The sequence below is a fragment of the Acomys minous genome, assembly GCF_964271855.1.
Source record: "Acomys minous genome assembly, chromosome: 15".
Classification (NCBI taxonomy): Eukaryota; Metazoa; Chordata; class Mammalia; order Rodentia; family Muridae; genus Acomys; species Acomys minous.
The window spans coordinates 70,031,912-70,059,831 of record NC_140497.1 but is presented as its reverse complement, the minus strand read 5'-3'; the positions used below and the strand labels follow the sequence as shown (position 1 = coordinate 70,059,831).

The following is a 27,920-nucleotide window of genomic DNA, read 5'->3' as shown; positions in this document are numbered from 1 at the left end:
TATTTAAATAAAAACTGAGCCGTATTTTTGTTTTTTGTTTTGGCTAGGAAAGTGAGGAACTCCGTTTGTCCAACATCTTCAGAAGTCTACGTCAAGCCACATCATGTTGAAAAACATTCTACTGTGGTATCTTCAGATAAGTCTCCTAGGAATGAGTCTTGGGGGTAATGTTCTCATCTGGCCAATGGAAGGCAGTCACTGGCTAAATATTAAGATAATAATAGATGAACTCATCAGGAAAGAACATAATGTGACTGTCCTTGTTGCGTCTGGGGCACTGTTTATCACGCCATCTGTTAGCCCATCGCTGACATTTGAAATATATCCAGTGCACTTTGGCAAGGAAAAAGTTGAAAGTGTGATCAAGGACTTTGTTTTGACATGGCTGGAAAACAGGCCTTCTCCTTCAACTATCTGGACGTTCTATAAGGAAATGGCCAAAGTCATTCATGAGTTCCATTTGGTGTCCAGAGGTATCTGTGATGGCGTTCTTAAAAATGAAAAGCTGATGGCCAAGCTGAAGAAAGGAAAGTTTGAAGTATTGATATCAGACCCAGTATTTCCCTGTGGTGATATCGTTGCGTTAAAACTAGGAATTCCATTTATCTATTCCTTGCGGTTTTCTCCCGCATCGACAGTGGAAAAGCACTGTGGAAAGGTCCCATTCCCTCCTTCCTATGTTCCTGCCATTTTGTCAGAACTCACAGACCAGATGTCTTTCACTGACCGAGTAAGAAACTTCATCTCCTACCGAATGCAGGACTACATGTTTGAAACCCTTTGGAAGCAATGGGATTCCTATTATAGTAAAGCTTTAGGTATGTAGTCTTCTCCTTTATTACTTGAATATGAACAAGGCTTCCAGCAAATTCTTCTTTGACTGTGTAAATCTGTAATTTCATGTCATGCTAGTAGTGCACTAGCATTGTCGCATGTGAGAACAAAAGAATATATTTAAACAAGTATAGGCTGTAGACTTATCAGACCAATTTGCTTATTATATGGACTTAAAGTATCAGTCATTATCTGGATAACATTTTACAAATAATTTGATTGGTAAATAAAACCAGAGCTTATTTAGAACTTGCACGAGAATAAAATTTGCTTAGAAAATTCTGATTTATGCAAATGTATCTGGAAGAAATTACATTTTTCATAAGCCTGTTGTTATGTAGACCAATATCTATAAATTTTTTCTTATATGCATGTCATCTCCAAATAATGCTTAATAAAGACTAATATATTTGGTGAGTAATTAAAACAGCTATTTGTTATAAAACACATATATTGATAACATCAATGCCCTACAGTTAGTCTAAAAGTCAAAAAGTCTTTGCTTTTTTCTCATTTTTCCCTGAAGTTTGTTATTTATATTTCACTAACCATGGATTTCCAAATGTTCTTCAAGCAATGTTCTTTAAGCAATGCAATGATATAAAGCTGGGGGCATTAAGCATAGATGTCAGACATGAAAAAAATAAATGATTACAAAGTGAAATATCAATTAATTATGTAGACAAATATAGAGATAAGATAGAGGAGATAGGCTTCAATGATCAAAAGTAAGTAACTTCTAAAAATCTTTAGATATCACCAGAAAACTGGTAGACAGGAAATACCAGTTTCTGTGAAAAGCAATCATTGGAATGGACATTGTGCCCAAGTTTTGAACTTAAAATTAACATAACATGTTCTGAGTATCATGTATGATTTACTATTAACATAGATCAATATGACAAATGGGAGATTTGAGAAAAATAGTAGTGACGTCAGAGTTGTTAACTCAGAGTGTGCGTGTGCACGTGCATGTGTGTGTGTGTATGTGTATGTGTGTGTGTGTGTGTGTGTGTGTGTGTGTGTGTGTGTGTTGGGATATGTGCACATGGGTGAAAGTATGCTCCTGTTCCTACCAGAGTCTAGAAGAGGAGGTTGGGTGTTCTGCCCTGTCACTCTCTGCCTTATTCTTTTCAGACAGCGCTTGTCACTGAAGTGTACACTTCTCTGAGCAGCAGGTTAAGGCAACCTTCTTGTTTTTAACAGCTCTGGGGTTACTGGCATGTCATTATATCCGTATTGTTTTCAAAGTGAGTCCTGGAATCTGAACCGTGACCCTCATGTTTCAAGTCGTATTGCCTACTGAGTAACCTCTCCAGAGCCTCAATATATAGTTTAATAGTCGTTTGTACGTTATGTTAAGCATTTTAGCTTGGAGTTGCTTAGAGGGATTTGTTTTGACAAAAAATGTATGTTTTACTGAAATTCCTGGACAGATACAGAGGATGAGCGGAGGGCCTCAGTCTTTATTACTTCCTCCTTCCAGAAAATGTATGCTAAGAGCATGTGTAGGGAAGGTGATTTAAAAAATTAAGCAAAAATAAAAATTAAAATATCATGTACAAAGAAAGTACATAATAACAACAGTTTGTTGGCACACAGTAGGAGCCTACAATTGTGTGGCCCCAGGAAAGTAATAGTGACCCTTCATCCATTTTTCCTTTATCTCTTTTCTAATAGAAATGCTTAAATAAATAACAAACTTCATAAATATGTGGAGTCACTTTACAAAATGAACAATACTACATACCCTATTTGTATTAGCTCAATATATACTGTTACTTAAAGTTGATGAAATCTTTGTGAAGACTGATAAACGATATAAGATTAAAATAGTTTCAGTATTTCTTATTTTAGTGAATTGTAAATGGCATGGTTAACTGAGCTAGTGATTATAAAAGACAAAATTTGGTAGTGTGAATAATGTATTTCGTTTTTATATATGTACTACTTTGTTCGTAGAAGATCTGGCAAGGTCCAATACATAATTGCCAAGAGCCACCCTGTTAAGGGGGCTCACTAAGCATGTGGGCTGTCTAGGAGGTGATCTGGTGTTTGCAAGGTCTTATACTATGATGTACCCCGAAACTACTTCCAGCCTCTAACATGCTGTCAGGAGCCATTGATTTGGGAAAATCCAGGAGGCATGAGAGATCTCTGGAGGTGATCTGATATTTGCAAGTTCTGTATCGTGATGTGCCCCAGAATTGCTTCCAACCTCTGACTACCCTGTCAATTGTGCACTGCTGCATCTCTCTGAAATCTGGCATTAGAGCCGGGCACGGTGGCGCGTGCCTTTAATCCCAGCACCCAGGGAGGCAGAGGCAGGTGAATCACTGTGAGTCTAAGGCCAGCTTGGTCTACAAAGTGAGTCCAGGACAGCCAGGACTACATTCATGGCCAGCCCGGTCTACAAAGCGAGTCCAGGATAGCCAAGATTACACAGAGAAACCCTGTCTCGAAAAACCAAAAATAAATACATCTGGCATTGGTGTGAATTGTTATTTTCTGGGTACTGACCAGCTCTGATTAAGCAAACTTCCTAGAGGTTCTTACTGAAGATGTATTTTTTGTTATCCAGATGAATTAATCCCTGATTATGGAATTCCTGATTTGGCTCAATTAGTTTTAAAAGTTAAAGTTAGTTTATGGCTGCAATAAATACCTTTGTGGACCTCCAAATGCCTCACTAGGATAGCCTACCAGCAGATTTGTGGCTTCAGATAAGCCTCCACCGCAGATGGCACCACGAATCCTGGTATTTGACCATAAATATAGCCAACTTTGTTTAAACTCCATGTGAACCTATGTGGAATGAAGATACCTAGAGATGTCTGAATTTACTCTGTTTCTTAGAATGAAAGACAGACAAAATTATTGTCCTGAGCTCATAATGAACTAAGAGATAGCTGGATAATGTATAGTCAGGCCCATCCTAACTGATAAGTTGTATACTCTTGTAAGTTTCTGTCCTTATTAACCTTAGACCCTGTCAACCTTTGTCATTCTGAACTCGCCATGAACTTATGTTATGGATACATAGATAAGAAATGTTAGATTTAAAGCATGTAATCTGTTGTATTTTAGAATTCATCTGCTTTTGTGATTAATTGTACTCTTCTGGCTATGAGGTAATTCCCTTTTCTCAGAAGTATAAATATGGGCTACAATAAACGTGGGAGGAGAACAGAGGAGAAAAAATGAAGCAGCTCAACTTCAGTTGAAGTTAAGATGCCTGACTTCATCCACCTTTTCTCCTGATCCTCTTCTCTTGAATGTATGTGTGTGAGTGGTTTATTTTCTATCTCTCTCTTACTTATTTCTCTGTAGATTCGCAAATAAGTTAGCAGACTCAGGGCCATCAGCCTTCTACAGCTAATAAGCCTACGTTTACACCAACTTATTGGAGATCTCCGTAAAGAGGCCTATCTACAGATCAAAGGCCTCCTTTTACGACCCCGTGCAGTTTCTAGCCAAAAGCCGCTTTTACAGCCTCAGCCATAGGAAAAAAGGTGGTCAGTTTAAATTCTCCTCAGCCGCGGTACAGCCAGTCCCTAGAGAAGAAACCTTGGGCTCCTTTTCCCTTTCCTTCCTTTTTCTTCTTTCAATCCTGAACGGTTGCCTGGGCCATCAGCTCTGGCCACCCTAGAGATAAAGTGAACAAGAAGGGCACCCGCAATCCAACCCCAGAGAGAATCTACCCTGGACCCTCACCAGAGCACTAGCCGGGCATTAACACATAATGAATTAAACAGGGTGGTATTTCAGAGAGAAGGCAATGGCTAGGGATTGGAATACCATCCGTATAAAAATAGTATTTGTTTTCAGACACTAACTTCTTTTCCATGTTGCCTGCTCGCCCATCCCATGCAGGTTGCTTGCTATTTTTTCTGTTTTATTACATAACATATTTCTGGATTTGCTAAAAAAAAATGATTTAAAAATCAAGCAATGGGCCTACATGGTATTTATCTTTGGAGGGTACCTATACTTCTTTCAAAATGCATAGTGATAGTGATTCATTTTATAGGGTGGTAGATGTAAAATATCCATTTTTTGTTGTCCTGATACGATGTACCAGATGGAACTATTATCAGTGAGAACAAGACAAACAGGAAATGGACCTCACATCTGATAAGATATGTGTCAGTTCTGAAGTTTACTGTCTTTTTTGGAACATCAAATTTGAGTTTGCGTTTTCACTCATCTTCATTAGTAGTGAACATCGTTGCGTACAAGTAGAGAAGCTACAGCATTTATCAGTTAGTACTTGTATGGCCTACCAATACTTACTAGCTAATGAATAAAAATATTCAATGGCATAAAGCATTCTTTAAAAGTGATAAAATGAAGAGTGCAAACCAACAATTCACAAGAACTTCAGAAAAGAAAATTAGAGGTTTCTTTGTAATCATACCTTGAACTCTGACTTCTTTCACAAATGACTTTTGGGTGCAAGTAAAAGATACTAAAGTTAGATGGATGACTGAAATCTGGGGTGCCAGTTTTCATTCGTTATTCTGTGACAACTACAGTTATCAACTTCTCTGACTTTGTTAACTGTTGTTCCAAGATTTATAAGCTGATTATCTATTTTAGCATGTAAACAACCACTTAGTCCTTCTGTGCATTAGAGAAAACAAGAATAGGCCTGTTGTGTATATGGGAAACTATGAAGATTCAATTAATGTGTCACATTGCACAGCCAAAATATGTTCTTAAAAAAGATGAAGAGAGGTGAAGAAAAGTAGCGATTTCATAGAAAAGTAAAGCTCTAAAGTTGGTCAAGGCTTCTTTATGCCTTCATACCTGTAGTAAACAAGGTATCTGAATGTGTGCAGCATCTCGTCTTAGCTGGATTAGACGCATCTCTGAGCCCTTTTGCGTTGCGTCATCTTTACATCATCCCTCCTATTATTAATAAGCCATCTTGGGTTTTACAATCATGATTCTCACGATTCCTGTGCTACCTATCATACCTGGGAAATTATTTGTCACTTAGCCTTCCTCAGGATGGAGTTTCAGAACTACAAAGGCAATTGTTCCTTGCTTTTAAGTCAGGGCTGAATATAGAATCACACTGCTCTAGACTTGAGGCAGGAGAGACTAATCTTTCTTAGTTTGTTCATGAGAAATAATGAGGGTTTATGTAAGTGTTACATGTGATGATAAAGTACAGCATTGTGTTGCTGGTTGAATGACCCCTTTCTGACTCAGAATGCCTATATATAAGTTCGAATGTTTTACCCAGACAGTGGAATCTGGTGACCTGAGGGACACAAACACTCCTTTTAAAAAGATCAGGTAAGAATGAAAAATAGTGACATGCTGAAGTAAGTAACTCATTGTAGTGCAAGAGAGCATTGATGTATAAAATAGTGGTGAGAATTATGCAGGCAGTGGGTTTGGTTTCCTTCCAAAAGGGTCATGTGAATTCATCATCTGCTTGCCCCACTCCCTTGGTCTAATAGTTTTTCTAATGGCTCCAAATACATTCAGATCTCAAATTGTCACAGCTGAGAAAATACACAGATATTACTTCTCTGTGGAAGAATGTAACGAGATCCACAGAATGGGTCCTTAATCTGTGCTAATTGCTAGGAATTGGGTCTTATAAAATTACCTATTTTTCAGCCACGACTCTTTCATTAAAACTCGTGAATCTGTATAGTAATGGTAGCTAGCTATAATTAACTTATCCATCTTCTAGGTTCTGTGGTAAAGACTTCATATATATAATTTGTCTTTGTCACATATCTCTGCAACTAATTTATTCCACTCCAAAACAAGGAAAAATCATTAGAGGAGATGAAAGTATTGGTTTCAAAATATCAGGCAGGTTGAAGTAAAGTCATATATTAATAGCTTAAAGAAATAGTATTCAAATTAAAGCCTCCTATGCCTTCTTAATTTTATACTTTTGTTCTAATTTGCTTTTGATAACTTCACACATTATTACTGCATCTGTATCACCCCCACTTTTCGCTTGTCATTCAATTCCTTCTGATTTCTGCCCCACTTTCCCAAAGCCATGATCTCTTTGTCAGTTATTGTTACATATATATGTATTTAAATATGTATAAAGTTGTCTAAGTCCATGTAGCTCTGCATATATGTGCATGTGTTCAGAGATCCCTATTTGGAATTTGCAAATGTAGGCAGTAAGAAACTCCTCGCTGAAGAAAACTAGGTCTTCCCCTCTTGGGAGCTGTTGGCCACCTGTGGCTCTTCTAGGAGCAGGACCATGAGGAATTCTCTCCATCTATATTGGCAAGTCAATTAGAGTTGCCATTATTCTGTTCTTGTTCACGCAACCATATTATTGAGATTTCATGGCTTCATTTTTCATGCTGTATCTAGGCAACAAATGTCTAGCAGCAGGTGTCCTGGAACCCTTGTTCTTACAACCTTCTCAACCCCTCTTTTCTGATTTTCACCGAATCATAGTTGTTGAGTGCATTGTAGTTATAACAGTTGAGGTTGGAATATCTCAATGTAATAAACCAATGGCCAACATGATCCTAAATGTAGAAAAAACACAAAACAAGCTCCCCTAAAATCAGGATGGATAAAGGTCTGTTCACTATCCCTGCTTCTTTTCAGTGTTGTGTTCAAAGGCACAGCAAGAGCAATAAGATAAAGGAAGGAGACTAAAAGAATACAAATAAAAAATAATTCAAAGTTATCCCTATTTTCAGATGATATTATAAATAAGAGATGCCCAAAATTCCCTGAGAAAACATAAAAGTGATCAACCATTTCAGAATTTAAAAATCAACTTATAAAAATAAGTAACCTTCTATAGAATATACCAATAACAAAATGTTGAGAAAGAAATTATTGGAAAACTATCATTTATAGTAGCTTCAAATATATACTAAAGACTCTTAGCCTAAGAACTAAAAACTCTACAACAAAGCTTTGAATATCTGGAGAAATTGATTGAGGAAGACACTAGAAGACTCATAGATTAGTAGACTTAATATTGTATAGAACATCATGCTACCAAGAGCAATTTACAGATTCAGTGCAATGACCATGACATTATTCTCAGAAATTAAATGAACAAACAAACTAAAATTCACATAAAATCATAAAAAACACTGACTAGCTAAAATAATCCTAAGCGAAAAGAGCCATACAGAAGGCATTACCATAACAGAATTTAGATATTGTTCTTCCCTTTTAAATTTATGATAGAAAATTACCCACCGTTTAACAGTTTTATTTGAACCTTCTTAGATTTTTTTCTTTCTTTTTTTAAAAATTTGTAATTCTATCTTTGACTAATCTTAATTTGCCACATGAAGTTTAATTGGCCATGTTGTTAATATGTTATTTGTTCTTCCTTAAGGTGTAGCGCTTTGTGGCTATCTGAGGTCTAAGGTTGCTGTCTGGGATATTTTTTTTCTGGCTCTAAGAGACTTTTGTGAACAGTTTCTAGCTAAAAATAAAAAAAAGTCTGGATATTTCAAGTATGTCTGTTTAAACATAAAGCAGGTAAATTTTAATGTTATAATATTTTCTAAAACACCACCAAAATGTAATATTTTCAAGAGAAAATAATATAAAGAATGCATGATAGTGGAATACACATAGTACATTATATACTGTTATGAGATTTATGCTCTGACCACCACAAAACAAGTGGAAATTTGAAGGAGCATCTAATATATATATAATTATATAATATAGTATTACATATGTAAATTAACTGAGAAATTTAAAATAGCAACACTCTTTTAACAAAATATTGTATTTAGAGGTTTATTTGAACCAGGTACTCATAGAGACTAATAATATAAAATAAAATATTAAAAACTAATAAATAATTTTATCTAGCCAAATTCTACTTTCATTATTAAACCAGACAGATTTGGTGAGTTCTTCATTTCCATTTATAGAAATTTAAGTCCATAAGTTAATACTTGCAAGCACTTACAAATATAATGTACTTTCGTGTTTTGAATTCACAATTATAAAATGTTTTGGTAGTATATGAAACTAGGGAACAAATATATCAAATGCCCAAAGCAATGCTCATGAATATAAAATCTTTATCATCCAACTATAATGTCCTAACAAACAAATGTCTTCATCCACAGTTAGCTAAATGCAACATTTCTTCATCACAGAGTAATATAATTATTTTATTGTCCAGCAGGAGCCCCTGACTCTTTGAAATTTTCCTGTTATAAACTCCTAAGTAATTTGGTAGCACTACAAATGACATGCTTTATGAAAACCAATATGAGATATTTCAATCTATCTTCTGGCTTCTTTGTTTCAGCATTGAATTGGCTGTAAAACCACTACTGCTATCCCCAAATTGGAGCTGGGTCTTCAGAGATTATTAAAAAAAATAACAGTTCTGACAGCAATTTTTCCCAAGCTTCTCTTTCTCTCTCTTCCTGAGCGTTGAGTTACTGAAGGGCTTGGAAACCTTTCAGTAGCAAATGCGTATGAGTGCCCGTTCTTCGCCTTTGCTTTGCATCCTTTTCGTTGTCTCACTTGTTCTCACGGCTTTATCTAATGGCATATTGATCATTCTAGAATCCCATCGTTATGTAATTGCCTTTGCTCCATTTAGATAAGTTCAGAACTGCATCTGTTATCTCTAAATCCCTGTTTACCCGTGACGAAAGATAGATCGCTAATTGCTCTGAGGGAAGCAGGCTTTACGGTGGCTCTGAAGAGATGGATAACTCACAAAGCAATCTAACAAGTTAGTCCTGTTGTCTTTCATTTACACCTAAGAAAAGAGAGACTGAGATGGTCTAGACAATTCTCTGGCAGCTCAAAACCTTCAAAGGATATAATGGTTTTGGTTGGGGGCTTTACTGTGCTCCTGGGTTCCTCTCACTTAATCTACACAGATTGTGTAAAGCAAATCCTGTCTCAACAGCCTTCAAGAAGCTGGTTTGAATTGGTTTGTTTTTTTTTTTAAGACTTATTTATTTGTTATTTGTCATGGTCTGTGGGACAAATTGAACTAGGGTTCACCTGAAAGAGGGAGTGGGGATTGAAAGTGGGGGACAGAGACACGAGAAATATTAAGTCAAGTCTGGAGATATCTGATCAAGACTCTTTATTGCAGATGAGTAAGACTTTATATAGCAAGGTCAACAGGATTTATTGTAACCCCACCTTCCCTAACCCCCAGGCAAGAATACAATCGCCTGCATATCTCCCTGTGAGAACTTCCCTATTTCTCTGGGTAGACAATCCAAAGATAGCCTAGAACACAAGACCTCCTTCAGCAAGGGCCAACAACTGGAAGGTCACAGCATGTAGCCTAAGCACAGGATTTCTAACATGGCTCAGTTTAGCATTATGTATACAGTGCTCTGTCTGAAGAGCCAGAAGAGGGCATCAGATCACATTATAGATGGCTGTGAACCACCATGTGGTTGCTGAGAATTGAACTCACGGCTTCTGGAGGAGCAATCAGTGCTCTTAGCCTCTGAGCCATCTCTCCAGCCCAGGTTTGAATTGTTTTAATTGATGCCATATGGAGGAAAAAGAAAATTGGTCCTAGCCAAGAGGACTAAAAGTAGTTGTAGAAAATCTCCTATGAATGGAAGTTGTTTGCAGTTTTCTTCCTAAAAGCGAATGATAATGCTGGCTCAGCAGTTACTACAGGCCCAGTAGAGTAACTTTGCCTATCGGTTTTAGGGTATGCCGGGAAACTCAGTTTTAGCTCTCAATGAAGTTAAAGAGATAACATCTGATACAGAATACTGGAGGGTCTAATAAGACAGTATCCAGAAATGCCTCATAATGAAGACACAGATGATTTTACAAAGTGAGCTGGTCTCACAGGATACACAGATACATTCGGTAGCTTCTTTTCATTATTTGGACTAGGTTTCTTTTCTACCCAAACTATAATCACATTGATACATGACATTTGTAACTTCCTTCTTAACTTCTATAACAATTGCCTTATAAATAGGTATAACAGGACTATGCTAATTTTAACATTATTTTATGTGAAACATACCTAAATACATTGAACTTTTCTTTTTTTTTTCATCTTAAAAGAGTCACAGTAGGCAGTTATCCACCGTGGATGTCAACCATGACTAAGAAGTTTTTACAGCTGTTTGTTTTTCATTTGGCTCTGACTGAAATTGTTCTCAGCGGGAATGTGGTAGTTTGGCCCACAGGTGGCAGCCATTGGTTAAATATTAAGATCCTTCTTGAAGAGTTGATTCAAAGAAATCACAGTGTGACTGTCCTGGCTTCATCAGAAACTTTATTTATCAACTCCACTCCTGATGCCTTCATACATCTTGAAGAGATTCCAGTTTCCTACACAAAAAGCCACATAGATGAATTAATTGAGCATATGATAGCACTGTGGCTAAACCACAGACCAACACCTCTCACCATGTGGAGTTTCTACAAAGAACTAGGGAAGTTCTTAGATACTTTCTATAAAATTAACCTGCAGATCTGTGATGGTGTATTAAACAATCCCACACTAATGACAAAACTTCAAAAGGGTGGCTTCGATGTGTTAATAGCCGACCCAGTAACGATGTGTGGCGACCTCGTGGCTCTGAAATTGGGAATTCCATTTGTGTATACACTGAGGTTCTCTCCAGCCTTTACAGTGGAAAGGCACTGTGGGAAAATCCCTTCACCGGTCTCTTACGTACCTGCAGCCTTGTCAGAGCTCACTGACCAGATGTCCTTTGGTGAAAGGGTTAAGAACGCCATATCTTATTCTCTGCAAGACTTTATATTTAAGTCCTACTGGGGAGGATGGAATTCATACTACAGCCGAATTCTAGGTGAGTCTCAGCATTTCCCTCTGTGGATGGCCACAGGTACCTTCATTCTTACTCATCCAGCTAAAGTTATCCACTCCTCTGACCAAGCCATAATTGGGTAAACATACTTGGATTATCTCTACAAGTCTCTAATTACTGCTTTTGTTTTAGAAAATTATTCAGCAAATGTTGTGGTGTTATTAATTTGTACGCAGTTATCATTCACTAGAAAGAGTATATTATTATTTAAGTTAGTAGCTTTACAATGTTTAAATAAATCCTCAAATACAATAAAATCCACTTTACTTAGATAAATTATGACATAGTCATATTAAAAATAGAAAATACTGTTATAATATATATTCACTTTCTTTATTCTTCAGTTTTTATCTGCAAAAACAATATATTGGAAAACAAAAGATTGTCATTGGAAGACCTACATTTACATCTTACCCTGGTATTCCCTATTTGTCCTAGACATCTCAAGAGGGCTGGTCCTTTTTCCTCACAATGATTTTGTGTCTTCTATGTGTCAAAAGCCTTTGGCCTTAAAGGTTTCTTATGAGAATCAATCAAATGCCAAAATAAAACAATGCCAACTGAGGAAGGCAATTCTGGATGATTGTTTATATTCTTTTCCTGACTCTCATGAGACTTATTTATATATTTGTGTGTGTGTGTGTGTGTGTGTGTGTGTGTGTGTGTGTGTATGTGTACATACATGTGTGTATCTAAGTCATATATATGACTTCCCTCTAGATCTGTTAGCACTCAGGGGATTTAATTAGTACACAGATTAATATTGGTGGCTGCCAGTGCTATTAACTAACAGAAGTTGGATACAAAATACTTTCCATTACCCAGTTTTCTCTTTATTTCCTTCTATCTTCTTCTTCCTTTCCTCTTGTTCCGTTCGTTTAAAGGAATATTTACTGAAAATAAAACAGGTGGCTAATAATTTCATACATGTAAGAAATATGAGAAAGGGTGACAAAAGTATTCCTTAGAGCTTATATTCTAAATATATTGCATGTAACAATGTATAATATATTTGTATAAAACACATATATATTTATGTGTGACATATATGAATATATATAAATGATAGACTATGGTACATGCTATGTGGTGGAACAAGATAAGAGATGTTTTAGAGTGAAATTGAAATTGTCCTTATACAGAGGGGCCATGAGAGGTATCAAAAATAAGAGTGACATTTGAGCAAGGATCCAAGGATGCTGAGAGTTTTGACTGTGTCAAAAGTGTTTCCTGTTTAAAAGGGATTACTGGACACAGCATGCTATGAGTCCTGGAACACTGAAACTCTATTTTACTTAACTTTTCCTGTCACAGGTAAAATCATTTATATTTTGCTTTTTTGTGTGTTGTATATCCTTTATCCATATTTCTTCAGTAAATTTTTTAAATTTTGTCACAGAATTTTATAGAGAGAAGATATTCTACATGTCACATATATAAGGTAGTTATTATTTCACATGATCTTTGGAGATCTGGTAACCAGAAACTAGTAAGTAAAATGATTTTCAAAAATATTCCATACAGTGTAATTTAGGATTCATTTTTGAAGGTATTTTAAATAGTCTATGCCTCAAAATCACTTCATTAGATTTCAGTTTTAAGTTATGTGTATGTGTGTATGTGTATGGGTATGGTTATATGGAAGTGTGTCTGTGGTTACATGAAAGTGTGTGTGTGTGTGTGTGTGTGTGTGTGTCCATGAACGTTAGAAAGGTAGTATGCTCCTGGGGCTGGAGTTACAAATAACTATGTAACTGAGCTACCTAGCATGGATATTGGTAACTGAACTTGGGTATTCTCAAAGAACTTTATACATTATTAACTAGTGAGCCATCTTTCAAGCTCCTCACACACACTTTTTCATTTAAATATGAGCATTGTCTACAAGGTCATTTCTCAACCTTTGAAATATGTTCTATAATAGCTATCGCTTACTGCTCACGTTTGCACTGTGCAGAGTGAAGCTGGTACTAAATGAGGTGACTGCGTCCATTCCTTAATGTAGACATTTAAACAGTGTCATAGTGAAGGCTTTGGAAAATATGTTAGTCTTTGGTTAGAGAGCCATCTTGTTTGGTCTGGTATCAGGCACATGACAATGAAGGTTTCGGTCAGAGTCCTTTATTCTATGTAAATCGGGTTAATAATTTCACTGGACTCTAGAGGTATATGTCTAAGGATGATGCATTGTGTCTCTTGTAAAAAAAAAAAAGTTAGGTTATCATTGCTTACACCACACTGTTCATTAACTCTTCAATGGGAGAGCCATAATTATATACCACAAGGATCTGTACCTAAAAATTAGCTAATAAAAACATGCAAAAAAGATGTAATGCCATAGCTTGGTAGGTAAAGTGTTTGCTTGCAAGCATGAGAAATTGAGTTGAGTCCCCAGTACATATATTTAAAAACAACAAGTGAAAACCAAACCCAAACAAACAACAATTTAAAAAAAAACAGCTAGGCACGGTTGTGCATGCTTGTAATACCAGTTCCCTAGGAGCTGTGGTAACCCAGGCTAGTTAGTTTGTCAAGTTCTAGGTACGGGAGGTTCCAACTCAACAACAATAAATAATAAATAGCACCTGCGATGGATCTCATGTTATGTACATAGACACATGCAGAGGCAGTGTATGACCTCACATGCAGATACAATGAATGAATATGAGGAAAGGTGTCTTTTGGACACAACAGGGCACCTGCAGCCATGAACTCACAGTGATTGCAACAATATTAATAAAACCTGGACCAGCAAAATCTGTGCCAATTCTGTACAAGGTGGTACAAGCTGGGCCATGAAATCCTTCCCATAACCCTGGAGCTATTGACGATTGTCAGCTGCTAGGACAGAGAGAGACAGTTTTCGCTGAGAGTGTAGCAACTCTACAAGCTAAGACCAGACATTTAAGAATATTAAGGCAGTGCACATTGGTCTTGGAGGATTTAAAAAGCAGCAAAATAGGACAAAAAGTTGGGTGAATAAGGAAGAGGGTAAATCTGGGGAGAGTTGGCTAAGGAGGTAAACACAATCAAAACAAGTTGTAGGAAGCTCTTAATGAACACACATAGGGGGCAGAAGAGGGGTACACACAGGAGCCCAAGAAGGTTAAATGTGAGTTTTTATATCTTTGGATTTGATAAATTGGTAAGTGCTAATCTTCCTTGATTAGAATAACTAGGTGTTAATTGACAAATAAAACATGGGGTTAGTTGAAAATAATTAGAACTCATTAGTTGCTAAAACTGCTATTGTCCTGTACGTTAAATGTAAAAACAAAAATTTTCAAGGTACATGGCCTCTGGTATGTACTAAATCCTTCCTCTCAGTGTAATCCATAACAATGGTATAATGCCTGTGAAAGTCTTTGTAATTAAAAAAAAAAAAACTCAACTTCTTATATTACAGGATAATGATCTAGACTTACAAATCCCACCCTTCAAGGAATTGTCTGTTAAAAAGTTGAGTCGGCTGTGTTTGTTACGTTATTAAATATCCTTTCTCAGTGTGCTGGGGGTGGGAAGGGAGGTGTACATGTGTTGCCGTGGAACACAGGTGGAGATTGAAAAACAATAATTTCAGTTGGGAATCAGTTCTCTCCTTCCCATATGTGAATCCTGGGGATTGAGTTCAGGCCCTTAAGCTGAGTGGCAAGTACCTCACCCACTGAGTCATATCACTTTCCAACTGAATATCTTTTAACAGGAAATACTTTAAGTACAAGTACATTGTCCAACACTGGTAATATGTAATGCCTTCTCTTAACAATTACGTACTTTTACAGTGGTAGAGATAACCTATGTGAATAAGCTGATATTGAAAAAAGACAGATGCATTATTTTTGTATTGTTATTCAGAGCATAAGACATTTCATAAAGTAGTTATTCCCCACAGAGTTTCCATTATAATGTTAGCATTCCGTTCTTTATGGAAAAAATAAGGTAAAAAGGTTGTACTGTGGTTAAAGACTACCTTACATGTTTTTAAGGAAGGGAAAAGAGGTGACTATAAGGACATATCCAAGTGAACTCATCCGTAACCCTGTGTTCTGTATCAGTAGGATGGTAAGTCTTAGGGACGAAGTGACGAATCACCATTATACACCTAACAGTCAATGGAACAGAAGTATCAGGAATATGCAAATCACAGGAGTGCATGTAGCAAGTGTTCTTATTTGAATTTACCTTTGTTCCCTGTCTCTCAGAGTGGCTGCTTTCTCGCCTTCACTTGAATTTCAGTCATGATGCCTTCTATTGTGTTTTGTTGTAGCCAGGAAGCCCCTCACCCCACAACCTGTGTGACTTCCTGATTCATATATTACTTAGCCAAATGAATTTTCATTTTGGCAACAGAACCCAAAACAAAGAATAACTTTTGAAAGGAAAGGCTTTTACTTTGGGTAAAAAAAAAAAATAATCAAGCCTTAAAATATTTATCTTGTGCTTTAAAACACGTCTTTAAATTTGTTGCGTGTTGTCTTTGCATTTTCTGAGACCGGTAATTAGTTTATTCTGATAAACAGTGTAGACTAACCATTGGACATGCTTATTACCTTAGACATACTTCTACAAATGAAAATAATCATATTAGGGCTGGCAAGATTGCTTCATCAGTAATGGGCTGCTTTACAAGGAAGGTTTGATATTGATCCTTGAAATCCACACAAAAATACAGGGAACAGTAGCATACACTTCTAATAGTTGAGTTCTTGGGGTAGAGACAGTTAAATCCACGGAGCTAGCTAGGACACAGAAGTCTGAATATTTATTGCTAAATCATAAGCAAAGAGCATTGTGGCTTATGTCTCAGGTGGCAGATGATCATAGTCAAAATGGGAAATTCTCTTACTGTAATTCATTGAATTAATCTGGAGGACAAATGCATAGTTTGTACAGTAGGCTTCACCCAGAGGATAATATATAATGCCATGTAAAGTTAAGTATAAAGTAGTCAAGATTACAGAGGAAGAATAAGAACTGATGGTTTCTGGGAGGTGGATGGAGGCAAGAATTGGAAGGGAGCAGGTAAAGGCACAAAGGTTCAATTACAGAAGTGACTGAGTCTTCAAGATGTTCACATCATAGTCTAACGGTTAGTTAGTAATGCGTTATACCCATAACTATTTGCTAAGCACATATATCTTAAGGCTTCTCTCCATACAGACAATGATAATATTCATGAAAAACAATAATAAAGTCAAGAAGAAACTCTTAGAAGTGTTTATATTCTGACTCAGATTACCATGATAGTTGCATGGCTTCTAGCCCATTAAGCTGGATATGCACATGAGTCTTCTGTATATAAAACATCTCACAATATTTAGCCTTTTAAACTTAAAGTAAAGCTGTCCGTGGTGGTGCATGCCTTTAATGCCAGCACTTGGGAGACAAAGGCAGGAGGATGTCTGTAAGTTCAAGACCAGCCTGGTCTACAAAGCGAGTCCAAGACAGCCAAGATTACACAGAGAAATCCTGTCTGTCTAGAAAAAAACAAAACAAAACAAAACAAACAAACAAAACTTAAAGTAAGTTTTATCAAATGTATTTTAACCATTATGAGATACAATAACAATGATTGATATGCTCATATTTTTATATGAAGCCCTCCTATTCATGAACTGATTTTAATGAGATACAGATTTTTTTGTATTTTTCAAATTTATTGGTTTTATTTCTTTGTGTTTGGATAGATATTTGTATTCATAAGTGATTGTAGACTTTGAATATTGAAACATATAGAATATTAAATATTTTAGTCTTACCTCTCCTTTTTTACCCAGCTTGGAAGAAACAACAAGATTTATTATTTAAAATTCTGTTAGAAAAAATATATGTATAAAAGCACATTGTGTAGTATGTTCTTTATGAAAGATTTGGTCATTGTTTCAGTGTTCATAAATGTTATGATAAATGTACTGTACTCAGCAAATGTGTGTTTTACAGGCTTATTTGTTCACTAGGATTGAAGGAGTAAGTACACATTGCCTTTTGGTGACAGAGGTCTCTCACTATTGAAGAGATGTCTAGACATGAGGAGAGGATCAATATATTTATGGGTTCATTGAATCCTTGCTTTGTCCTCCAAATATGCCTAGATGCCATACAAAATGAACATGCTGAGGATGAATAAATACTTGCTTTAGAATCTGTCCTTTAGTAAAGTGAAACACTAGTCTATGAAGGACTATCAATGTTAAGACTTAGGCTCTGAAAGTAGAAGGTGAGTCTAAAATATCTTCTAAATTTTAACAATGAGGGACACGATATCAAATAAAGGAGAAACCAATGTGGAAAGGGAAAAATTAGCTATCAACTTAGGTAATTGTAATAATTGAATACAATGTGTAAAATGAGATAAGTTTAATAGAAATAGACACAAATAATTGAATAAGCAAGCATCCACTAAATTCCAATCAAAAAATATAATAAAAATAACAAAAAGTTAAATTGACCCTTGCTTACTTGATGTAAACCTGTATTACTAGTATTCAACATTAACCAATTCACATTTAATATTAATTAATAGGCATATGTGTTTAAATAGTCTGATTTCATGAACCTACACATGCCAATAGGGCCTATTGGTGCCATACATATACAATAACTGACATATTTCTCGCCATTTGTGTGTTGTTATAACTCTGGAAGATAGGATTCAAGTTGCTTCATGTTTAAATTGCCACTCAATCAAAGAGACACTAACCCTCTGCAGAGCAGGGTGGGGAGGCACAGCAGTGGCTTCTTTGAAAGGACTCTGATGATTTTTCTGCGGTGGCTCTGTTGTACTGATCATGGCTTCTGAGACAAGGTAGCACACCCAGGATAGGAGCTATTGCCTGGACCGAAAGTCCCTTCTCAAGGAGCTTGTGGAGAGAAAGCAGGGTCAATCAGACTATCTTCTCTGCTCATGGCACATCAAATGTACTGCACTGAACTTCAAAAGAATCCCTGGGCCCAGCAAGAGCAAGATCATGGAGCATTTACTAAGTGAGGCTATAGAGTCTACCTACGAGATAGACCTAGCTGTGAATGTAATGCCAACATGGCAGACGCAGTGTTTCATTCTTCTAGCAACTTGGAAGTATAAAGTTCTCACCAGAGTGTTTTGTGATGCCTTAAAATATAATCGATGTTTTCAAAACACACTAAAAAGCTATGAGTGAATGCCAATCTAATAGAAAAAAATTACTTTTTACCACAATATTTTAATTTTTTATTTTGTCAACTTGATATATCATGACTATTAATTTATATGTGGTAAAATATTGCTTATCTAGCTGGATGATTTCAACTTAGCATAGTTTATGACTTTTAAATTTTATTTCTCTTACTTTGTGATTAATATATTTTGACATCATTTCCCACTTCCATTTTCTCCTTAAATCCCTTCCATATATGCTCTCCTATTCTCTTTCAAATTCATGGTCTCATTTTTCATTAATTATAATATACATTATGTATATGTACATGCCTATTATATTCAAAAATACATAAATACATGCTTAGTCTGCATAATGTTCCTTGAATATATGTTTTCAGGACTGGCCACTTAGTAGAGGATTACCCATTGGTGTGCTCTTCTCTGGGAAAGACTATTTCTCCCACTTTTGCCATTGCCTATAGTCCTTTGTGTAAGCTTGAGGCCTCCAGGTCTTTCCCATGTTCACTTTGGCAGGTTTATTGTTTTTTTCCTTGTTTAGCTCATGTTTGAGTAGTCATGAAGGTGAGGGTGTTTGCTGTGTAATTTTGTCTAATAGTAATGTCAGAAACTGTGCGGTCTCACCAACATGACTGTTCAAACATATAAATTAATAATCATAATATACAAGTTAATAAAATGAAAAAATTACAGTGCTGTGATAAAAAGGTATTTTCTACTAGATTGACACTCATTTGTAGCTTTCTTGTGTTTTGAGAACATTTACACTGTCTACACATGATTAACAGGTTCATCTAGAAGATTCTCATCAAGTGTTTCCTTTCTCACTTGAAGCACCTGTTTTATATGTGTAGAATTAGCTAATATTTGTATTTTAACGTAGTCAGATTCTCTAAATTGCTCTTGAGAGCACTATTTAATATTTTTCCAGTTCCAATTTTTCCTTAATTGTACATTCAAGGATAGACATTGGTGATCCCTATATTTGTATCTCACATCCCAGAGTGAATTGTATTTAGAGAGAACTAATCAGGGTTTTCTTACAAAAGAAATAATGACAAACCGTTTGCAAAATGGGACTCCTCCAACATAATTCTGACACCAAGAATATAACACAGTTTATAGTAGAAATTTCTTTGTAGCTAGAGACTGGAGAGCAATGACAGGTGACAAGTAGTTTACAGGACAGAGGTAATCTATCTTCTGTCATTTATAGAGAGACGACATTGTTGTGGAATCCATCAGTAGTTGTAGCTACACTTAAATTTTTATTGATTTATTTTTAGAAGATGGTGATTCCTGTGTCTTACCTTTCTTTAAATCCTCGCCTTTTCATGCTGTCCTTCCTCTCCTCTTTTAATGTGTAACCATGATAAGCATCTTAGGAGTTCTAAGGTTTCTTCCAGTAGTTTATAAGGAAACAGATGATACCTTTTTACTCAGCAAACTTGAAAACTACTTTCATCCATGCAATGTTATGTACTCTCCAGGAAAACCCACCACATTATGTGAGACTATGGGGAAAGCTGAAATTTGGCTGATGAGAACATACTGGGATTTTGAATTTCCTCGTCCGTATTTACCTAATTTTGAGTTTGTGGGAGGACTGCACTGCAAACCTGCCAAGGCTTTACCTAAGGTAAGTCTTTTTTTTTTATAAGTTAAGTCTTTGATGGATAAGAGTTTAGGCATTCTGTGATGCAATAGTTGATTTTTCCTTCAAGGTTAATACCTTTAACAACAGAGATGTATTGGTGAATAAGTCCACTCCAATAGGAGAATTTATCGCTGTCATCACAATTATTTTTTTATTAACTATAGTGGGTCATTTGGACTTGACAATTTAAGCTTAAGGGTGGATCTGAGGAGAAGTGAGCTGAAGGGGAAGAAGAGAGGAGTGGAGGGAGGTGTGATCAGCTGTAGTTGGGATGTATTGTGCGAGAGAAGAATCTGTTTTTTAATTTTAAAAAAAAACTAAAAGAAACTAACAACTAAAAAAAGAGAGAGAGAGAGAATTAAATGTGACTGTATTTCTGTTGTGTGGATACTGTGATGGGGGTGAAAAAACAGAATCATGAATCATCGTGGGGGGTGTTGTTGAAGTCTTCCTCACGTGCCTGACAGTGCTGTGGACAGGGACACCTTCCCTCACTGTTTGACAGAGAAAGATGCCTTCATGAGAAGTCTTGTTTAGTTCTTGATGAATAAGAGAAAGCACATGTTGAGGACCTTCAGAATCAGGCAGGGATTTCAGACGTTAGTCTCTGGGTTAATATACATGACTGTCATAATAACAACTTGTATAAAAATTCCAGGAACTGATAATGAAAATTACTTTAAGTTTAGCATAAAATAATTAGAAGTATAAAGGGGTATTTTAGATGATTTTTTTTTTTTTTAGAGAACACTAGTTTGACCAACAAGGAACATTTGGTACAGACTGAGACTCATCTACACTAAGTAAAAAATAATACATTGAATTGACAGATTCAAATATTATAATAATTATGTGATCATTACCAGGATTACTTGTGTGTAGGAGGCATGATAATAATTCACTAATGTTCATCCAAGTCAACAACATTTCATTTTCTTTCTTTCTTTTTTTTTTGCATTTCATTTTCTTTCGGTTTAATTTTGTGGACAACATGTGCAATGACAAAGGGAAGTGTTGCTCCTATTTCCTGCTCCATTCTATGGTGATTTGGCATCACAACTGTTCTTGCATACACTTTATGCATTTTTCTCTTTTTTTCAAAATAATTTTTTATTAATTTATTCTTGTTACATCTCAATGATTATCCCATCCCTTGTATCCTCCCATTCTTCCCTCCCTCCCATTTTCCCCTTACTCCCCTCCCCTATGACTGTGCTTGAGGGAGACTTCTTCCCCCTTTGGAGACCTGGTGGCACTCAGAGGAAGGATAGCAGACTACCAAGTAGAGACTTGATACCCTATGAGCATATACATCTTTCAAAAAACATATTTCCTCATACAGTTACGATCTGGTTTTACATGTCATGAGAGACACAATTATAAAAATTTCCTTGACACTTATTTTCATGTTTTTCTACCTAAAATTATAATCAAACCAATTTCCCCTAAAGATTCTATACATTTTCAACAGCATGTTATGTTTGCAGGAAATGGAAGAATTTGTCCAGACTTCAGGGGAACACGGTATTGTGGTATTTTCTCTGGGGTCAATGGTCAAAAACCTGACAGAAGAAAAGGCCAATGTTATTGCCTCAGCCCTTGCCCAGATTCCTCAGAAGGTCAGTACAACTCCAGATCTTTTGAGACCAGAGCCATTTCAGACTGACAGTAGAGTGAAACTAATAGTAGTGTTTGCAGATACAAACTGAAGCCTGTCAGCCACTCAAAATGACCAATGTGAGCGTTCAATAATCCATGGTGTTTTTAAGACATATCTGTTCATTTGCCTTATTAGCCAGTTATTATGAAAAATATAGACTTCTATAATCTGTTAATAGGATAGAAAAGAAAATATTAGGCCACTTCTAAAATCAGATGGCCTGTCCTGACTGACACTGGATTTCTGAAATTTGGTTTGCCAGAATGGTTTTGGAAAGAAAGAGAGTATATATCCTAATGGTAATGTACTACTAGGCATCTTTTTAAAATTGTGGCTTTTATGCCTACACTTGTCTCTTTCAGTCTTTGCCATTTAGAAATAAAAATACTGTTTCATTACTCCAAAAATAAATTTTTAGAAAGTGACTTATAGTCAAGACCTATCCAGTTGTCTCTCAAAACAAAACAAAAGACAAATAAACAAAAAAGAATAACAACAAAATAAACAAAGTGTGAAAGTACAATACAGGCATTGAGATAGACAATGAGAAGAAGACAAAGAGAAGAAGAAGGAGAGAAAAGAAACTAAGGAAATGAGAAGAAAGAAAGTATGAAATTAAAAGAAAGAAGAGATGATGCTCAAAACCAAAACAAAACAAATAATCAATTAACAAGGGGAACCCTTCTCCATTGCTGGTGGGAGTGCAAACTTGTATAACCACTTTGGAAATCCATCTGGCACTTTCTCAGAAAATTGGAAATAGCGCTACCTCAAGACCCAGCCATAGCACTCCTGAGCATATACCTGAAAGATGCTCCAGCACACAACAAGGACATTTGCTCAACCATGTTCATAGCAGCCTCATTCATAATAACCAGAATCAGAAAACAACCTAGATGTTCCTCGACCAAGGAATGGATAAAGAAACAGCGGTACATTTACACAATGGGATATTATTAAGCAATTAAAAGCAAGGAAACCTTGAGATTTGTAGGCAAATGGATGACACTAGAAATGATCATCCTGAGTGAGGTAACCCAGACCCAGAAAGTTAGAATGGTAGATACTCATTTATAAGTGGATATTAGCCCAACATGCATGTCCTCGGAGAGTCTTCACCTAGCGGGCGGTAGGGACAGACACGGGACTTTGGGTGAAGTTGTATGGAAGAGTTGGGGGATGGAAAGAAAGGGGGTTTGTCAGGAGTTCCACAAGGAGACTATCAAGGCTGGCTGAACTGGGCCCAGGCGCCTGCACAAACTGATGTGCCAGCCAAGGACATTACAAGCAGAGAACGTAGACCCCTGTTCAGATATAGCCAATGGACAGCTTATTCTCCAAGTAAGGTAGGAGTTGGGAGAGTGGGGGATTGCCTCTGACATTATCTCTGGTGCTCGAGATTGAACACTGCACCTTGCTGGAAAGGCCCTGTAGGAGCACAGAGGAAGGGGGATACAGGCTATCCAGATGAGACCTGATAGGCTTTAGGTAGACAGTGGGGAAGGAGGACCCGCCACCTGTCAGAGGAGTAGGGGAGGGGAATAAGGCAGAAGAGGGAGAGAGGAAGGGAATAGGAAGATGAGAACAAGGGGATTACAATTGGGATGTAATGTGAATACAATATAATAAAAAGATAAAAAAAAACAAACAAACAAACAAAAGCTGATCTCCAAACCCTAAAGTCTGTCATACTGGGAAGCATCGCATTTACAAGATGACAACTTGTGTGATCAGATCACATGGAACTAGTAAATATACCTTGTGCTTGTGTTTAAGACTTCACACCTCATTTTCTGAATTATTAAAATAGCCCTACTTGTACTGTATCTTATTCCTAATGGCTTTTCAGTAATAAATACCAATGTGCTGCTCTATGATTATTAGACCAGTAGTAGAAGCCATTAGGAGTGGCAGGTTGTCGGAGGTCCTATTCTGTAACTTGGTGTTTCAAAGGCTATACCTGTAACCCTTTGCACAAATGTCACCTTAAGTATATACACCATTTGTTCCCAATAACTCACTGCCTTAGCACAGTCTCACTGTGTGCTTTTACCTGCAAGCTCACAGTATTGTTTTCCACAGGTTTTGTGGCGATACAAAGGAAAACTGCCAGCCACATTAGGACCCAATACGAGGCTGTTTGATTGGATTCCTCAGAATGATCTTCTTGGTAAGACTCTGGGGCCAGAAAAATATGTGCAGTCAGCAAACAAGTTAAGCAATTGCTTGGCATGGAGACAATTGAAAACATCTAATACTGTTAAGTTTTTATACATTACTTCCAGTTTTCCTTTTGTGGTAATAGTGTGTATTGAATTTAGGACAGATGTCATGCAAAGTAAATACTCCACCACTAAACTACATCACAGTCCTTCCACTCCAGGGTTAAAGAAAAAAAATAATTAAATAGTTTCCCTGTACACAATAATGCATCTTAAGAAACTCATCAGTCTTCAGTTGCCATCAGGTGAAGGCATCACTACCTTCCCAAACAATGAGGAAGAATTCCTGTCCCGTCTTCTAGGAGTAGAACTTTCTAGAGTAATGTCTCATATGCTCAACACTTAGAGAAAATGTTGCCTTCCTTGATGACTTGTACTATTCCCCTTTTTCCCTTCTTCCTCTGAAATTCAGGGAACTAATTTGCCTGAAATCTTTACTTACTCCTTCCATTGTCTTCAAAAATAGGACATCCCAAAACCAGGGCCTTTATCACCCATGGTGGAACAAATGGAATCTACGAGGCCATTTACCATGGGATCCCGATGGTGGGAGTTCCCATGTTTGCTGATCAGCCTGACAATATTGCTCACATGAAGGCCAAGGGAGCAGCCGTGGAGGTGAACATGAACACAATGACAAGTGCAGATTTGCTCAATGCTGTAAGAACAGTCATCAATGATCCATCGTAAGTACTGCATCTTGTAAAGCTTGTGTGCCATGATTAGGCTCGCCACCATTCTGGAATATTCCAAAAAAAGTCACACTTTTGAACTTGGTTTAATCTCCAGTCACCAGAGACTAATATAAACATTAGATGTTCAGCCAATATATTTTCCAAAGATAATATTTTTTAGCATGTACTCTTTTTTGTTTCTTTTTTTTTTTTTTTAAGAAAACATTTGCTTCAGCTTACAGTTTCAGAGGGTTACAGTTCATAATGTTAGAGCAAAGACATTGTGACAGGAATGGCTGGGAAATCACATCTCAAAACTACAAGCAGAAATCAAAGAGAGGCCTCTGAAAATGGCAAGAGTAGTTTGAAATCTCAGACCCTGGCCTGAGTGATGTACCTTCACCCCCCAAGAAATGACAGCTCCTGATCCTTTGCAAAAAAATTCTACCAACTTGGGACCAAGTATTCAAATATATAAGCCTGCATGAAGGTTCTTACTAAGAATTACTGATTTTCCTAAACCATAAGGCAGTTCCTGAATTAACAATTTAATAACATCTAGGCAATTACAAAATACTCGGAAGTAATTGCTAACAGTAATGCAGGTCTAGTCTCATTTTAACCAGTAAACCATTTCAGTTAGGCGGACTGGCCGGTGAACCCCTGACATCTACGTGTTTCTGCTTCCCAGCACTGGGGTTATAGGTACATGTAGCCACGCCCAGATTTTTAAAATGTTATTTAATTAGTTTATTCAGATTACAACTCAATTGTTGTCCCCTCACTTGTATCCTCCCATTCCTCCCTCCCTCTTTCATCTTACTCCTCTCTCCTAGGCCTGTAACAGAAGGGGACATCCTCCCCCACCAGCATATACCCTTATGCAGTTTTTATTTTATATACTTATAAGTAAGAAGTTAAGCATTATTAACCATCAAGTACAGACAAAATGGAAGTGATAATGTGCCCAACGTTAATCATTCATAATTAACTATTAACACTGTGTTACTAAGCATTACTGTTAGCAATTACTTCCGAGTATTTTGTAATTGCCTAGATGTTATTAAGTTGTTAATTCAGGAACTGCCTTATGGTTTAGGAAAATCAGCCATTCTTAGTAAGAACCTTCATTTTTCATAAATGTAGGATTTGTAATCTACTCAACTAAACCATTACCAAGATATGAATTGTTGGTGATTTGATTCATTTTATTAAATGTTGAAGTAGGAAAGTCTGTGATTCTTTTCAGTAACTGCCCAGAATGCTCATTAGATTTTATGCTTGATTTAAAAAAAAAAAAGGCATCACAAGCACTGTCAGAATTCCATGTAAGCACTAAAATGCATGCATGTCATTTGAAACAACTTCTCATGAAATCTGAGCCTAATACAAATACTGATATTACCTTAGGTCACATAGGTATTTGTATATTTGCCTTACGGTCTCTGGCTTCATAAAAACTCCAAAAAGTATAAAAGATTGTATGTAAATATGTAAAAGATAGTGATTTTAATTATTAAGAATATTTTACCGGTCATACTTCATTGCTGCATATGATGTGAAATGGTATGTGAATATGGTTATTAACTAACCTGCCTCACTTACAATAACATTATAGTTTTACTGGTATTCATAAAAATGTTTTCAATCAAGCATATGCAAATTTTAACTTTAAAATATCTGTATTGGAGATCTTATCCAAGAATTCGATTTATAAGTAAAAATCCATTGAACGAATATGTAAACTATTAGTTTTAAGTGACATAGTTCAATACTACTGAAAAAGAGTAAATAGTTTATTTTTATTCTTTGAGAATCATATATATAAATATACAATTATACATATATTATATATAATTGATATTTTTATCATACTCCTCCCCCAACTCTTTGCAGGTTCATTCTTTTCCACTTCAGGTCTAATTTATTTATTTAATAAGCCACTGAGTCCAATTTACACTGCCCATGGCACATAGGTTTGGGTTTATCCACTAAAGCACTGTTAACACAACAGGGCCAGACCTTTAAATAAAAGTGACTCTCTCTTTCCTGCCAGCCAGCACCTGCCCACAGCTCCTCCACTATCATGCAGGCAGAAGGACACACATGAGTAAGCCCCAACAGTGGTTGTTGAACACCCAGCCCCAAAGGAGAGTGGATCACACTCACTGTTTCCTAGTTCTAGGGATGTCTGGGAAGCAACGGAACACCTCTTAACAAACCGCATTGCTTCTGTCACCCCCCCATGAACGCAGTCTGGATAAAGTCCAGAACGTTGCATTATAACCAAAGCAAAATGAAATGTATTAATTCTCCCTTAGTCACTAAAAAGCTTCAAGAGAAAGCATACTTTGCTTTCCAACACTTAGCTCTCTACCTGATTTTATTTGGTTGTTGTTGTTATTTTGCTTTGTTTTGTTCTGGTTATTTTGTTTTGTTTTGAGATAGTGTCTCGCTATCTTGGCTTGGCTGGGCTGGCCTGCCCTGGGTGCTGTTTAAGAAAAGGTTTAAAAAATATTAGGTCTGTAGCAAATGCTCTTGTGGTAACAAATTGAATAAACATGTGTCACATACTTACTTAAAAAATAAAAACTTTGAGGATTTTTTTTCATTTTTTAAGTTATAAGGAAAATGCCATGAGACTATCAAGAATCCACCACGACCAGCCCGTGAAGCCCCTGGACCGAGCCGTCTTCTGGATTGAGTTCGTCATGCGCCACAAAGGAGCCAAGCACCTTCGTGTGGCAGCCCATGACCTCAGCTGGTTCCAGTACCATTCTCTGGATGTGATCGGGTTCCTGCTGGCCTGCGTGGCATCTGCTATATTCTTGGTGGCAAAGTGTTGTTTGTTTATATTTCAAAAAGTGGTTAAGACAGGGAAGAAGAAAAAACGGGACTAG

General features: G+C 36.6%; 1 protein-coding gene across 2 annotated transcripts; it reads left to right on the top strand.

Annotated features, from left to right (window-relative positions):
* Positions 1–103: 103 nt before the first annotated feature.
* Positions 104–27,920, top strand: LOC311584042 (UDP-glucuronosyltransferase 2A1; the record flags this gene model as incomplete). Of its 2 annotated transcripts, XM_084758075.1 has the most annotated exons (7): positions 104–818; positions 11,004–11,633; positions 20,298–20,446; positions 21,952–22,083; positions 24,207–24,294; positions 24,813–25,032; positions 27,641–27,920. In XM_084758075.1, 7 exons carry the CDS (start codon positions 104–106, stop codon positions 27,918–27,920), a joined length of 2,214 nt encoding a protein of 737 aa, XP_084614201.1. The 2 variants fall into 2 exon arrangements, with proteins under 2 accessions (XP_084614201.1, XP_084614202.1); XM_084758076.1 differs by lacking the exon at positions 11,004–11,633.